The 13,938-nt window shown below is 39.0% G+C and overlaps 1 protein-coding gene across 1 annotated transcript in view; it reads left to right on the top strand.

The window, feature by feature from the left end:
• dhrs3b (dehydrogenase/reductase (SDR family) member 3b) overlaps positions 1 to 8,452 on the top strand; it is a 9,416-nt gene extending 964 nt beyond the window's left edge. The window contains exons 2-6 of the mRNA XM_037679661.1: positions 6,300 to 6,443; positions 6,633 to 6,752; positions 7,164 to 7,402; positions 7,500 to 7,625; positions 7,732 to 8,452. Coding sequence (XP_037535589.1) covers positions 6,300 to 6,443; positions 6,633 to 6,752; positions 7,164 to 7,402; positions 7,500 to 7,625; positions 7,732 to 7,816 — 714 coding nt within the window. The 3' untranslated portion in view covers positions 7,817 to 8,452. The remainder of the gene's footprint in view (positions 1 to 6,299; positions 6,444 to 6,632; positions 6,753 to 7,163; positions 7,403 to 7,499; positions 7,626 to 7,731) is intronic.
• The last annotated feature ends 5,486 nt before the right edge of the window (positions 8,453 to 13,938 follow it).

Below are 13,938 nucleotides of genomic sequence, written 5' to 3'. Positions count from 1 at the left end.
ACCTTCTTCTTACTTATATATTCATATGTGTATATTAATAGTAGTTCAGTAGTTCATGTTATTATTTTGTATTAGGTGCATGCAGCTTTGATTTTTGTCAAAATCAAGAACAGTATTCGGAGACAGAGTCATATTAATTTGTGTTTCCACATAGGAAGTTAAAAGTCGCTTGACAGATTTGTGAAGAAGAAGGTTTGCTTAATAAGTCAATGCAGACAAACCAATGTGAAAATAAAGCAACAATATTTAGAGTTAAGCCAACAATTATTTGGATCAGAAGTAACACTTCATGTAAAGTAAATTACACTTTGACCGTTTTAAATGAGCCATCAGCAAAGTGGACAAAGTGTGATGTTGCTGTAGTAGCATCCTTCTCCTCCTTAAGCCTGGTGACTCTTGTCTGCCCTGCCCCGAGTGCATTATTGTTTCACTGTTCAGTGAAAGCAGGGATCATCACATTTAAGTTGCCAAGTTGGTCCAGTGAGACTGAAGACACTGCCCTCAATTTTCATCCAAGTATTACACAACAGCTTGGAGCAACCAGCGTTTATGGCTGATTGATGTGATGAGGTGCAGCGTTGAGCTGACGCAATCGTCAAAATCTAGGGTGATCCAGAAATGAGTGACACAGATTATTGTTGGGATGGAGGAATTGACTGTTTGCCTGACAGTGTACAGTATATTGTTTTGAATGAAGGGGACTGGGGAGGCTTGTGCACAAAGCTTCATCTAAACGGTGTCATTCACTCTGCTTATCATATTACTTGTCATTTTTATTTTATTTTATTTTTGTATAACCTGACAATATCCACAAAATGCACAAAAAGACTCGATTTATTTTACAATGAAAGATTAAGTTTTGTTTTGAACCAAAATGTGAGAAAATGTATGAAAACGCTGAAATTAGTCATATAATCTCAACGAAATAAGAATATGATGCATCGGTATTTATTTCATTCTAGACATGACTAAAACTTTTGCATGACACAACCAATGTTATGATCGTCACCTAACATTAAGTAAGTCATTACACATTTTTGTGATTTGATTCTGTAAATGTAAATGACCTAACTTTAAATAATGCATTCATGTTTAGTATTTAAATGCAAATTAACTTGGCAGGTTTTACTTTTTTTAATCTCAGCCAGACTCCTTAAACCCTTTCAGTCTCCTCCAGGAGCGCCCACTTGGGTATGAAAACTGGTAGTGTCCTTTTAACATTGATCCGTTTAAACAGAGTAGATCTATTTTTGATCTACGAAGAGAGCCTTCACTAAATAAATTTAAAAATCACACATGTGCACTATGAACACTGCAGTCAGTCATTTTTCCACACTTGCAATACAACAATAACAATTTAGTCTAGCGTTGTTGTGTGTTTGCTCTGACAAGAGTCCAAGTCTATATTTTCACGACTAACTAGGTTAAGTCAGGTCCGGATGGATTCTTCAGGTCCAGAGGATCTGATTTAACCTTGTTGGATTGTTCTACCTGGATCATTGAGCATGCATCAGGACATGCTCATGACTCTTTTAATATTTTTCTTTTTGAGCCACATTCAGCAGCAAACTAACCTCATCGTCTGTCCAAACCATATGTGCACCAACCATTAAAAAAAAAACTTGTTTTCATGCTCAACTCACAACTACAATTCTGCATACATGTGCATGTTGTTAAAGAAACAAACACAGCGCCTACTAGTGACCTGATGTGACAACTGCAGCAGATTCTGTGTATTTTTTTTGTTTGTTTGTTTGTTTGTTTGTTTGCTGTCTCATCTAAACAGCGAGTGCAATCAGGGCTGAGATGGGGTAGAGGCAGGGCAGCCGACTCGGAATCCAAAAGTCACAGGTTCAATCCCCAGCCATTCCCACATGCCGTGACGTCTCTGAGCAAGACACCTAATCCCTAATTGCTCCCCGGGCAGCCTATAGTTGCCCACAGCTCCACCTGGGTGTATCCCAGGTGCGAGGGGTTAACTGCAATGAAATAATATCGCCATTGTGTGGGAACATACAATGATGACAACACATAGCACTTACAATCATGCGTGAACAGAAGACAGCTTTACTAGCTTGAAAACATTGCTGAAAGTTTAATGGAATAATAACTAACCCTCCACCTCCATTTTGAATGAGATAGTTAGAATAAACCAGTGGATTTAAAAGTACTACTTTGGAGCTGCACAACAAAGGATGTCACATGTTTTTCAGCCCCCCCATTGTTGTCCATTATAAAGGTGTGAAGGCTTTGAAAACAACACCTGTGCTAATGTGTGCTGTCTGGATAAAGACATGCTAAAAGGAAATAGGATGGTAATTATGGATACAACTGACCTCTGTGAACATTCACTCATCCCAGACTGAGCCCCTTTTTGTGACAGGTCATCAGAAATCACTTTTTTTTAGTGTTTATGGTGTGAGGACTAACACCACTGGTGAGAAAATGATTAATCAAGATGGAGTGGAAGACTCAGGAGGAGAGTCGGACTTTTAATTGTTTTGAGCGAAACTGTAGCAGAATGGTGCTTTGGAACACTAAAATTATGTTTCTACCACTTACAGCAACAGTATAAGAAAAGTACAAGAGCAATCGACATAAATAAATGATAACTCAGACTATTAGATAGTTAAATTTCCCTTTGGGGATTAATAATGCATGTTCAAGTCTATTCTCTGTTTCTCCAAATGAAATTATTATCATGCACAATTCATTCAACCTTTATTTATACAGGTTAATCCCACTGAGCCTCGGGGACTCATTTACAAGAAGGACCTGATTTTAACAAAGAGTGATGACAATAGACAACAAAGACAATAATAGACAATCATAAAGGATGCGTACAAATTGATTTTTTTTTTTTTTTGTAACAAGTGAAAATAAAATGGTATTTAAAAGAAAATGTAGCAATAAAAACAACTAAAAAAACATGCACTAAACAACCAACAATGCAAAAGCGTTTTAGGTGGTTTTCAATGTCACTTAAACAAATCCCTGCATGGGAGATGAACAAGTTATAGACAGCAGGTTTGTGTGGGTGTGCTCATGTTGTGCTTGAGGCGGGAAGCACACCACTCCCAGCTGGGTATTGCCCTGCAACTGACCTTGCTGTCTCTGCAGCAATTAGACAGCGGCAGGCGACTGCCTCCTGAACTCCTGCTGCCCCCTCTGTGTGCCGCCTCTCTGGTGGCTCAAACAATGAGTGTGAAAAGCAGAGTTCATACCCACCCATACGTTGAAACTTGAAAGATGATGTATCACTGAATCCCAACTGGAGCGACTGAGCTCACAATCGCTCTGTGGTGATTGACACCGGCACTATCTCTGTCAAGGATTTTTTCTTTTTCTTCAGCACATGCATTTGTTGTTTAGGGAGCTTTTATTTGGTCTATGTGTCGACATTAAGTCTTGTTAGGCATGCCTTGTTGGAACAATTACTGGTTTATCACCAATTGAGAACACGGCATGAGCAAGGTCAATTAGAAATTGCTTTCTATCCAGATAGCAATTTGGCCAATCCATGTTTGCTCTGAGGGTCCTGTGTGTTGTAATGGGTGATAAACGTAATGAATTAAACAAGGTTTTAACAGGAGAACACTATTTAAACGCTGAGTTTTAACGAGATCTGTCAGCTTTATTTGTCTGGCTCAAACCTTATTAAAAGCTTTGAGCTATTTATCAAGACCTGTTGTCCTTCACTCAAATGGGTTTGCAAATGAAGCAAACAAAAAAATATTTCAATAGCAACTCAGAAAGAGGCAAACTGTGTGACCAGGACCTGACATAGAATAAAAGAGGTCATGCTTTACCACCATTACAAGTTGTAATGGTGGTAAAATGTTTTTACAACAAAACAAAAAATGTACACATCATCAAGTGAAAGTGCAAGGTTAAGATTTCAGATTATGGCTATGAAAATTCCAGTTCTATTGGCAATATTCATATTCATAAAACGTTGTTATTATACGACAGGTTTAAATCCTACAAATCCAAATTTTTATGTTTGTTTATGCTTTCATGTTGTATTTAGGAACTGGTTCTCCAGGACTAATAAGTCAATGTAAATCCTTCCTGCCGACAGACTAAATGGATGTTTACACATAAACACGAGCGAAACAAAAGGAATGGCAGGCAGAGGCATTCACCAATAGAAGACACGCTGTCTTTTGTGTGTGTGTGTGCAAACACACACTGTCTCTGACTAAAATACACAATATCACTTTCCAGGGACATTTTGCTCAAACATTAGCCTTGGTCATGGGCCACCAGCCAAAGCCCACACTGGCGTCCTCAACGCTTCACACAGGGACTATATTCGAACTCCCTGACCAGAATTGACAGGGCTCATCTGTCCAACAGTCCATGTAATCTCTGAGAATTTGTGTTTGAGAGATGAGGAGGGCTCACCCCCTGGTTGCATTACCTTTCCCTGACCCCAGAGACTGACAGATCTAATTGCCCAATCACTAGTTCCTCCCCTACCTTCATCCCAACCTCATGTTCCCTGCTCAAATGACCAGCCTTCATTTATTGGCTGGACGGATGAAAAGACAATTCATTTGCACAGCAACTCTGAAATCTTTCATCTTGCTTATAACTATTTACTGGAGTGAAAATGACTTCTCTGTTCTCTTAAAAGAGAGCATTGCTGCTAAAAGATCTTCCAACTTGCCCCATTGTCACAAAGGGTGCATGCAAATTTCATCATTTGACAATGACTGACTGTAAAATGAATGAAGGTAAATGAACTGTACTTATATAGCACCTTTGGGCAGCTGTGGCTGAGTGGTTAGATCAGTCGTTCCTCCGATGCAAGAGTTGGGAGTTCAATTCCACCAGCAGTTACATGCCGATGTGTCCCTGGGCAAGGCAGTAGCTATGTTTACATGGACATAAGTAATCGGCTTAAACGGCCATTCGGAATAAAAATGTGTCATGTAAACGCCCCATTCGGATTAATTTTTGTTTATTCAGCTCGATCTGAAAGACTTTGTAATCAGAATGAGATGGGTGGTTTATGCCGATTCATAATCCCAAAGGTGCGCATGTAAACACTTAATCTGTTAATTTTTTTTTCCGATTGAGAAAAACTGACCAGACTGCACATGTGCGACCTATGTCATTTCCGCCTGGCTAATGCTAATAATATTAAAATGTCGGGGAAGCAAAACTGGTAGGTGAGCGACCGGTTTCTTCTAGAAACTTTGAAAAAGCTCAAAATGATCTGTATCACCTGTAGCTCGGTCAGGGAGTGCAGTGTGCAACACATGGACTGTAACACCACCACCTGCACTTTCATCCGTTAGCCCACTACTGTACAAACTGTACACATAATCTACTATCTACTGTTCATAAGTACTCACATACTTATATATATATATTTTTTTCTTTTATATAGCTGTTTATACCCCTTCATATTATAACCTGTTCATAGTCTGTACACTCACAACCTGTATATGTATACCTATAGCATATTCAAAGCAACTTACTGTATATTGTACTATATACATCTACCAATTTATTTTTCTTGCTAAGCACTTCTGGATAGATGCAAACTGCATTTCGTTGCTTTGTACCTGTGACATGTGCAATGACAATAAAGTTGAATTCTATTCTATTCTATTCAGCAACGTCTCCACCGTCATTAAAACCTGTCGCAGGTCCATTTTGGGCGCTATGGTTTATTTACATTCATCCCGGAACATTTCAATCCGTTCAAAGAATTTTGCGCATGTAAACATAGCTGTGTGTGTCCGATTGGTGTATGAATGTGATTTAAAAGCACTGATTACTTTCTACAGATTCAGATTAGAGATCTAGCAGAGTGATGTGTGAATGGGTAAAATAGGGCACAGATTGTGTTGTGGAGCGCTTTGGGTATCTTGATAAGATAGAAAGGCGCTATATCTCCAGCAGTCTATTTACGTTTCTGTCTTATCAAGACACTCAAAGCTCTTTACAACACAATCTGTGTCCTCATTTACCCATTCATACAGCACTCTATTATATTTATACAAAGAAAAATCAGAGATTTATCACATTCATACACCGATGGGACACACATCGGAGGCAATGAGGGGTTCAGTGTCTTGCCCAGGGACACTTCAGCATGCGACTGCTGGTGGATTCGAACCCCCAACCCTTGCATTGGAGGACGACTGCTCTAACCACTCAGCCACAGCTGCCCATAAAATCATCTTGTTTTGTTTCATTAACAGCCAACACTCTTGAGTTGTTTTCAGCCAGTATTCTTGTTCTTGTGAGCATTTATTTATTTGTCTCTTTTTTTTCTTCAATAGATCATTTTGTGGGGCAGAACAGAAAAATGTCTCAAGGAGACGGCTGAAGAAATCACCCTCTCTGGAACAGAGTGTCACTACTTTGTGTGTGACGTGGCCAACCGAGAGGAAGTTTACCAGCAAGCCAAGGTGGTGAGAGAAAAGGTACATTGTGTTCATTTTTATCAGACTTTGCATTTTCACAAAAAAGTCATACAATCTGCTGATGGTAAAATACACGAGAAATGCTCTGACATATCTTTATTTTGATTTAGATGCTTTTTCTACCAAATTCTCCTTATCCTTTAGTGTCTAAACGATATCATTTAGTAATTTTGCTCCCTCTGATCCCAGGTTGGAGATGTTACAATACTGGTGAACAATGCCGCTGTAGTCCATGGTAAAAGTCTGATGGAGAGTGATGATGATGCGCTTCTGAAAACCCAACATATCAATACCTTGGGACAGTTCTGGGTAAGCATCGCATCAAATACAACAGAACCATTTTTACCTGCCAAGAAAATGGAAAAATCTTTCAAGCAGATTTTCCATATTTTTATGTTTTAATTATAGCATGAAAGTCTATGCAGGAGTCCCAGACTTGTCAATCATAATTGCGGTTATGGCATGTTAAGTAGGGTTTTTCCAAGTTGCTTCCAAGCCCCTGCAAGATCAGAAGGGCTTTGAAACACGTGCTACTTATTCTATTTTGAATGCGGATCTAAAAGCTTTGTCATATGCAGGCAAAAATGTAACTATCAAGTAAACGGAAATGGAAATATAGTCTGTGATGATACTGTTAAGTTGTTTCTTTCATCCATTTTTTCCATTTTAACTTCTGTTTTTGTACCTTCTTCAATTTCATCTTCTCTGTCCATGTCTTAGACAACAAAAGCATTCCTGCCTCGGATGTTGGAGCTGCAGCATGGCCATGTAGTGTGCATTAACTCAATCTTGTCCCAGTCTCCAATCCCTGGAGCCATAGACTACTGCACCTCCAAGGCCTCATCACTGGCCTTCATGGAGAGCCTCACATTAGGTCTGCTGGACTGTCCTGGTGTCAGCTGCACCACCGTGCTTCCTTTCCACACCAACACAGAGATGTTCCAGGGCATGAGAGTCAGGTTAGTAAATATTTAAAACTGAAAAGAGTCATGATATGAAAATGACTGCTTTGTCTCAAAACCACATCTTTCTTTTTTTTTTTTTTTTTTTTGGTAGGTTTCCACAGCTTTTCCCTCCACTCAAACCTGAAGTAGTAGCAGAAAGGACTGTTGACGCAGTCAGAGCTGATGAGGCCTTTCTGTACCTTCCATGGACAATGCATGCACTTGTCTTCCTGAAAAGGTAAAACAAAGAGTACTTTTGAAATATTCTTTTGTTTATTTTTCATTATTGCTTCAGCTTTTTGCCTTTGGCTTAACTCTGTTACTGTTCTTTCTGGTCTCTACAGTTTCATGCCACAAGCTGCACTTGAAGAAATCCACAAGTTTTCTGGGAGTTACACTTGCATGAACACATTTAAAGGGAGGACATGAACTTGGATTGCACACAACATGAACAATTCTCCGTCAGCTCTGAGGTGTAAGAAAAGGACAATGGACCTTGAAGCATTTGGAAGAGGACGAGTCTCTTGAATATTGTGAAGACACTTAAGCGACATTAAAGGGTGTTACTTCTTCAGGTAGAATCCGGTGATAAACTGAGCAACATCCCTTGACCATTTGTGCATGTGCATATATAAGCACATGCATGTGATAATATAGATGACTGAACTAAATTCTCACTTTGAACAGAAGCCATGTATGTCAGTACAAGTAGTGATTCTGAGAGGGTTTGTTGTGACACTTATTTGACTATTTTACAGTCTATTTTTCGTATATTTTTAATGTTTTAATCAAAAATGTGAAATAAATTGAGTTTTAGACTGAAATTGTCTCAGTATGCATGACAATGATAGCAAAACACTTGGTAAGTGCACGCTGCTGTGTGTCTGGGTTTTTACTCTCACAGTGTGAAAACAACTTTGATTGATTCCAAGCATGAGACTGTGTCAAAGATGCTGTCAAAAGATAAAATGTGCTCTTGGGAGGCATGCGGGGCATACGCTTGTTTGTTCTTAGCTTTCAGAAAACAAAGCCGGTCTAGAAGGAAATGTAATTCTCAATGGAAATTAAAAAAAAAAAAAAAGTCAAATCAGGATGGTCCTCTGCATGTGGGCAAAATGTTACAAAATTCTGGTGATGCTGACAAACGGGGAGAACTCTGAATTTATTGCCCACAGAAGTCATCATGAGACATTCATTATTCATCTGGAAAGAGTTTTTTTGTTTGTTTGTTTTATTTCATGTCTGTAAGGAAAATGATAATACGTCATATTTGATTTTGCCAGCTTGGCTCACATTCAGACAATCGTCTACAAATGCTGCACACGTGTTGGATCAAACATAACCCCAGAGGTATATATTAAAACAAACAAAAAAAAGATTGAACAATATGGGGCCTTCTTTTCTTTATTATGAATCTGAACATATTCTACTGCAAAACAGGGAGATAGTTGTGGAAAATATAATGGATGATATTTGTCAAGGCCAGAGATTCACCATTTTTATACTGATGGCTTTTGTGTCTTCTTTTAGAACTAGAAGATACACGTCATAAGTTAAGTGTGTTGCGCTTGCTAGCTTGATCAACAAACCTTGGACAAGAAGTTTAACAAACGCCTGTTTTCACTGGAAATGTGCTCAGTTTCTAATCGAAGAGTCTTCAAACTGAAACAATAAACGACCTCTCATGCTAAGTATAATTTTGGACCAGCAAACAAATTATCTTCAGCATGTTAGATAAATACTCCTGACTAGTTGGGACTTGTGCTGATTAACTTTAACGCCTAAGGTTATAAATGGATATCAATACCTCTCTCGAGTTTGTGTGAAAGACAAGAAGCTAATTAACTCACTGTAACATTGTGGGGGCGGGGTTAGTGTCTACCTGACTTAGTCTAGTGGGAAATAATCTAAAAGTTCTGAAAGTTGTATTGATTATTTCATCCAAGTCTTGGCAAGAGAGTCTGAAACAGGGAAACTGTCTTTTTTTTATCATTGTTAGCTTAATTTGCATTTGGGACAGCAGCAAATGGGGATGGAGTCACAGGAGAATATGTTACATTTCCTGTGCTTTCAAACTGTTTCTAATATTTTTCAACTTGTTTTAAATGACGATGCAATCACTGTGAATGCAAAACGAAGCCACGCTGCAACTGCATAAACGCACACGGGATTAAATCTGCTACCAGTAGGAACAAAACGTGAAGACGAGAAACTTCAGTGCTGTTACAGTGCTGCACAAACACATTTGGTCTTTTTAAAAAGAAGTTCACATATCTTTATTGTCATTCGCATCACATGTGGTACATGAGGAGGAATGAAATTATGTACTCAAGGTCCCAGTTACACCCAAAAGTAGCACAAATGTAAAGTATAAACAGAAACTGTAAATAAGATATACACAAAGATATGCGCTAAACGAACGCCAAACTGTACGCTAAAAGAGCTAAAATATACGCTAAACATTATCAACGTAAAATAATATGGTATATTGAACAGCAGCTCGAACATGAGTCTGTGGGAGCAGATGAGTACGAATGAATACAGCAGCATGAGATCAGCAGCATGGATAATCAGCAGCACAGATAAGTCACATATCACCAATTAAAGTGGCATTACAGTGATTTTTAGTTTATGTGGTTTCACAGTGATTATCATGGTTAGAGATTCATGAGTCTAAACTTCAAGGTAGAAGCTGTTCCTTAGTGGGTTTACACTTAACGCTCTGCAACGTTTTGCCTAAGGGGAGTGGGGCAGAAATTGTGTGTGCTGGGTGAGTGGGGTTCTTCATGAAGCAAATAACATAAAATCATAAACCTTTTTTTTTTGTTGCAATGCCGTAAGTAGTAAATACAAACGTGAGCTGTGAGGTTCGTGACTGAAAGCACAGCTTAAAAAATAAAGACTCATATTATTGTTAAACTCACAATGTCATTTCTTCAAATAATCGATCAACAGTTGTGTGTGGTGTCTGTAACTGAATAATACCAAAAATTATTTATTAAAAAAAACACTGAATAACCCTTCTAAATTGAAAATGGTTGTTGAAAGGGATCTTGTCAGTTTATGTGTAATGTTACAAAAAAACTGCTTCCCTACAATGTAAGAAATGAAAATCAATGTCATGAGATGAAAAACTGTTGTTCCTTTCATTCACTGAGTAAATGGTTTTACAGATTTGATTTTTTCATAAGAATATACATTTTTTTTTAATTATTACAGTTTTTGTTGACCTAAGGACTGTGAACCTGTGTCACGTTTGCTTGTCTAGATATTCTTTGTGTTCCTCCTCAGATACTGACTTTTTTTTTTCTCAGAGCAAAGAGCGATGTTCAGGATATAAGCGACAGAGCACAAGTATAAATTCATCAAACATGATTTTGCTTCACAAGGTTAATCAAAACAGTAAAAGTAAAACTGAAAAGGCAACATGAGGCATGCAGAATTTTAAATTCTTAAATGTAACACTAACTAAGGCTGAGGTTGGGAAATGTACATCTTGTTAAAATAAACACGCCAATAACATTTTAAGTACTTTAAATAAAATACTTTGACTCATATTAAGGAACACATGAACGAGAAACGTGACCACGGATTCAGTCACAAACTGACACTTCACGTCTCAAGTCAGAGATGGTTGTAGAAGCTGTGCCTGGCCTTTGGCTGCCAGACAAGGCTCATAAACATTCATTTGGATCCCAGCGACCCATAAATGCCCTTCTTTGCGCTCTCGATAGGGCCGCACATAGTGATCAGTAGGTGACCCACGCTGGAGCTGAAGGGAGTGGGGCGGGGGAGGCGGAGGCACTGCTGAGAGTGAATCCGAGCCTCTTTCAGGGGGCCTGTTTCTCATTCTCTCAGCGGGATGTTGCGAAAGCAGAGAAAGAAGCAGCATGTTGGGGATGGAACTAGGTTGAGGAGGCATGTTGTGCATGTATGCTGGAAAAGGAGGGCTAAAATGGTTGGAAATCTCTCGGGACAGGTTCAGAGCAGGGTTAGCCAAAAACAGAATAAATCAAATGAGGGCTTGGAAAGTCTTTTTCCCTGCTGAAGACTCTCAGCTCTGGTAGTTACTGACCACATGCAGGTGGAAAGAGTGAAATTAAGGTTTGATCAAGTGGACAGTAATACGAGTTTATAGCTGTTTTATCTGCAACTACACATTCCCACGTGTTCACGGACTTGTTTCATTATTATTTGAGGATTGCAGTCAAAATATTAAAACATATAATAAGAAAAACAGTTTGTGGCAAATGGAAAGAAAAAAACTTCTAGAGTCAATTGAATCATCTTATTTTATGCTGACCATGAGCATTTCTATGTGACTTCATCTTAAATATACATTATTCATCGTTAGCCATTACTGCACATTTGTCAGCGAATGTCCTAGAATCTCTCTCCTCCTTGAAGGAGAGCAACAAGTATTTTCCTTTATGCAGTCCAAGCATGTGTAATCCCAACACAGCCTGCACAGCCAGCCTGCAATGATCTATTAAATATATCATATACGCCTGGATCTGGAGTCCATTTAACTTGTTGTGCAGTGATGCTGAACGCATGTTAAACCTCAGCCAGTTCCAGATCCTGTCATTATTCACATCTCTGTATTTTTTCTGGGAGATGGTTCACCGCAACTTCGAAACCCAGCACTGCACACATGATAAATTGTGTTTCCAACTATCCCTTTATAGCTATTACGCGTCTCTGGAATGTCTAAAATAATTCTGTATTTCCTCTTAAATTATATTGTTATTTTTTAGCATTAGTCATAATGCAAAATGTGTCAAATATGCAGCAGATTTACTGAGAAAGCCTCCTCGCTTTCCTCGAACACCCAAGATAAGAGGTATGAGATATGTGAGCAACAAACTTTTACCTGCAATAAACCTTATACAGTCTGCGTGCTTTGTGGACACAGCCTTAAATGGATAGCTAAATGAGACTGTAGCAAAGGGCACCAAGAAGGCAGTAGAGTTCAGTGAGGTATTATCTGTTACAAGACCTTATCCGCTTTCTCTGAACAATGCTTTTAGCCCTCTCTCCAGTTTGCTGTTGGGTTCATCCATCACAGGGTAGGTAGCATGATAAAAAGGCTCAGCCCTAACCCACAGCAAGGAGCCAGGTGTGATGCCTCAGTCGACCTGTCAGACTGTAAGAGTTATTATACACAGCGGTGTTAAAGGTTAAAGGGAGCAGCAAACTTGGAGGGTGTCAGTTCTCAAAAGCACACACAGACACAGGCTGCGCTTTTTGGATTGGATACGTAAAATAGGATGTGATTCATGAATAAATAAGGTAGTTGTGTGAGAATTTATGTTCGCATGAGCACGTCCGCTTAAAACTGTGGTTCACCTGAATAGCTCTTTCAGCAGAAACACACAGTGACACGTTTTCCTACCAGCAGCACAAAGAACAAACAAAATGTGATGCCTCTGAATACAATAAGTCAAATTAGTCAAAAACTGGCCATTTAACAAAAACAGACTTTGCAGGAAGTTCCTTTAAAAAGAGACATCAGGAGGTGTGATTCTAAGAAAAACACAAGTTCAAATATGTGTTTGAGCTCTAACTTTTCATATGTTTTATTCATCACTGACCACCATTCTTATTTACACTGGCCTTTCTCTACAGCAAGTGAGGAATCGCTCTGTGGGGAGTTTGTTGACAAAAGGTTTTGGATTCAACATTTAGCTTCATCTGTGTTATCTCCTGTACCTGATAAAGGTTTGCTTATGGATCGTTATACATTGTCTGCAGATTAAACATCATGGTGCTTGAAAAGCCCTCAGATTTATTTTGATATTGCTCAACAAGTCCATATGTAAATCAAAGCAACCACACATTATAGCTGCTCATAACAGATGGTTGAGTTGCAATAATATTGTTTTTTAATTCAAAAAGAAGTTTGACTCCCACAGAGAGCAGCTGCTTCTCTGGGTGTTGGTTCTTTTACCTCAACTTAACTGTTTATATCAAGTTATTTCATAAGGTGTTTGTTAGATAAGAATAACAGTCATCATCCATCCACCATCTTTTACCTGCTACTTGCGCTTCAGGTCGCGGGGGTCACTGGTGCCCATGTCCAGCTATCACTGTGCGAGAGGTGGGGGACACCCTGGACATGTCTCCAGTCCATCACAGGGACACAGAGACAAACAAGACTAACATTCACTCTCTCACTCACACCTAGGGACAATCCAGAATTACCAATCAGCCTAAAATGTATGTTTTTTGTCTGTTGGAGGAAACTGGAGTGCCCGGAGAAAACCCACGCATGCACGGAAAGAAGATCCATCCAGAAAGGTCCCGGGCTGGGATTTGAACAGGCGTCCTGCTCGCTGAGAGGCAACAGCTCTACAAACTGATCCACCGTGCTATAATCCATGAGGATCAAGTACATTCCTTACAGCCATACTGTGTATGCAAAGGTGGATCATCTCTATTAGTTAAAGGTTAAATTGTGTGAAAATGTCCACTGACAATTTTTAATTTATATATTATAGAAATTGTAAAGTGGATTATGATGCTGGTAATTTTGGGACCTATCTAAAGCA

Source organism: Nematolebias whitei, chromosome 7, assembly GCF_014905685.2.
Source record: "Nematolebias whitei isolate Nwh7 chromosome 7, NemWhi1, whole genome shotgun sequence".
NCBI classification, from domain to species: domain Eukaryota; kingdom Metazoa; phylum Chordata; class Actinopteri; order Cyprinodontiformes; family Rivulidae; genus Nematolebias; species Nematolebias whitei.
The sequence above is the reverse complement of the archived record's forward strand: the minus strand, read 5'-3'. Positions and strand labels throughout refer to the sequence as shown.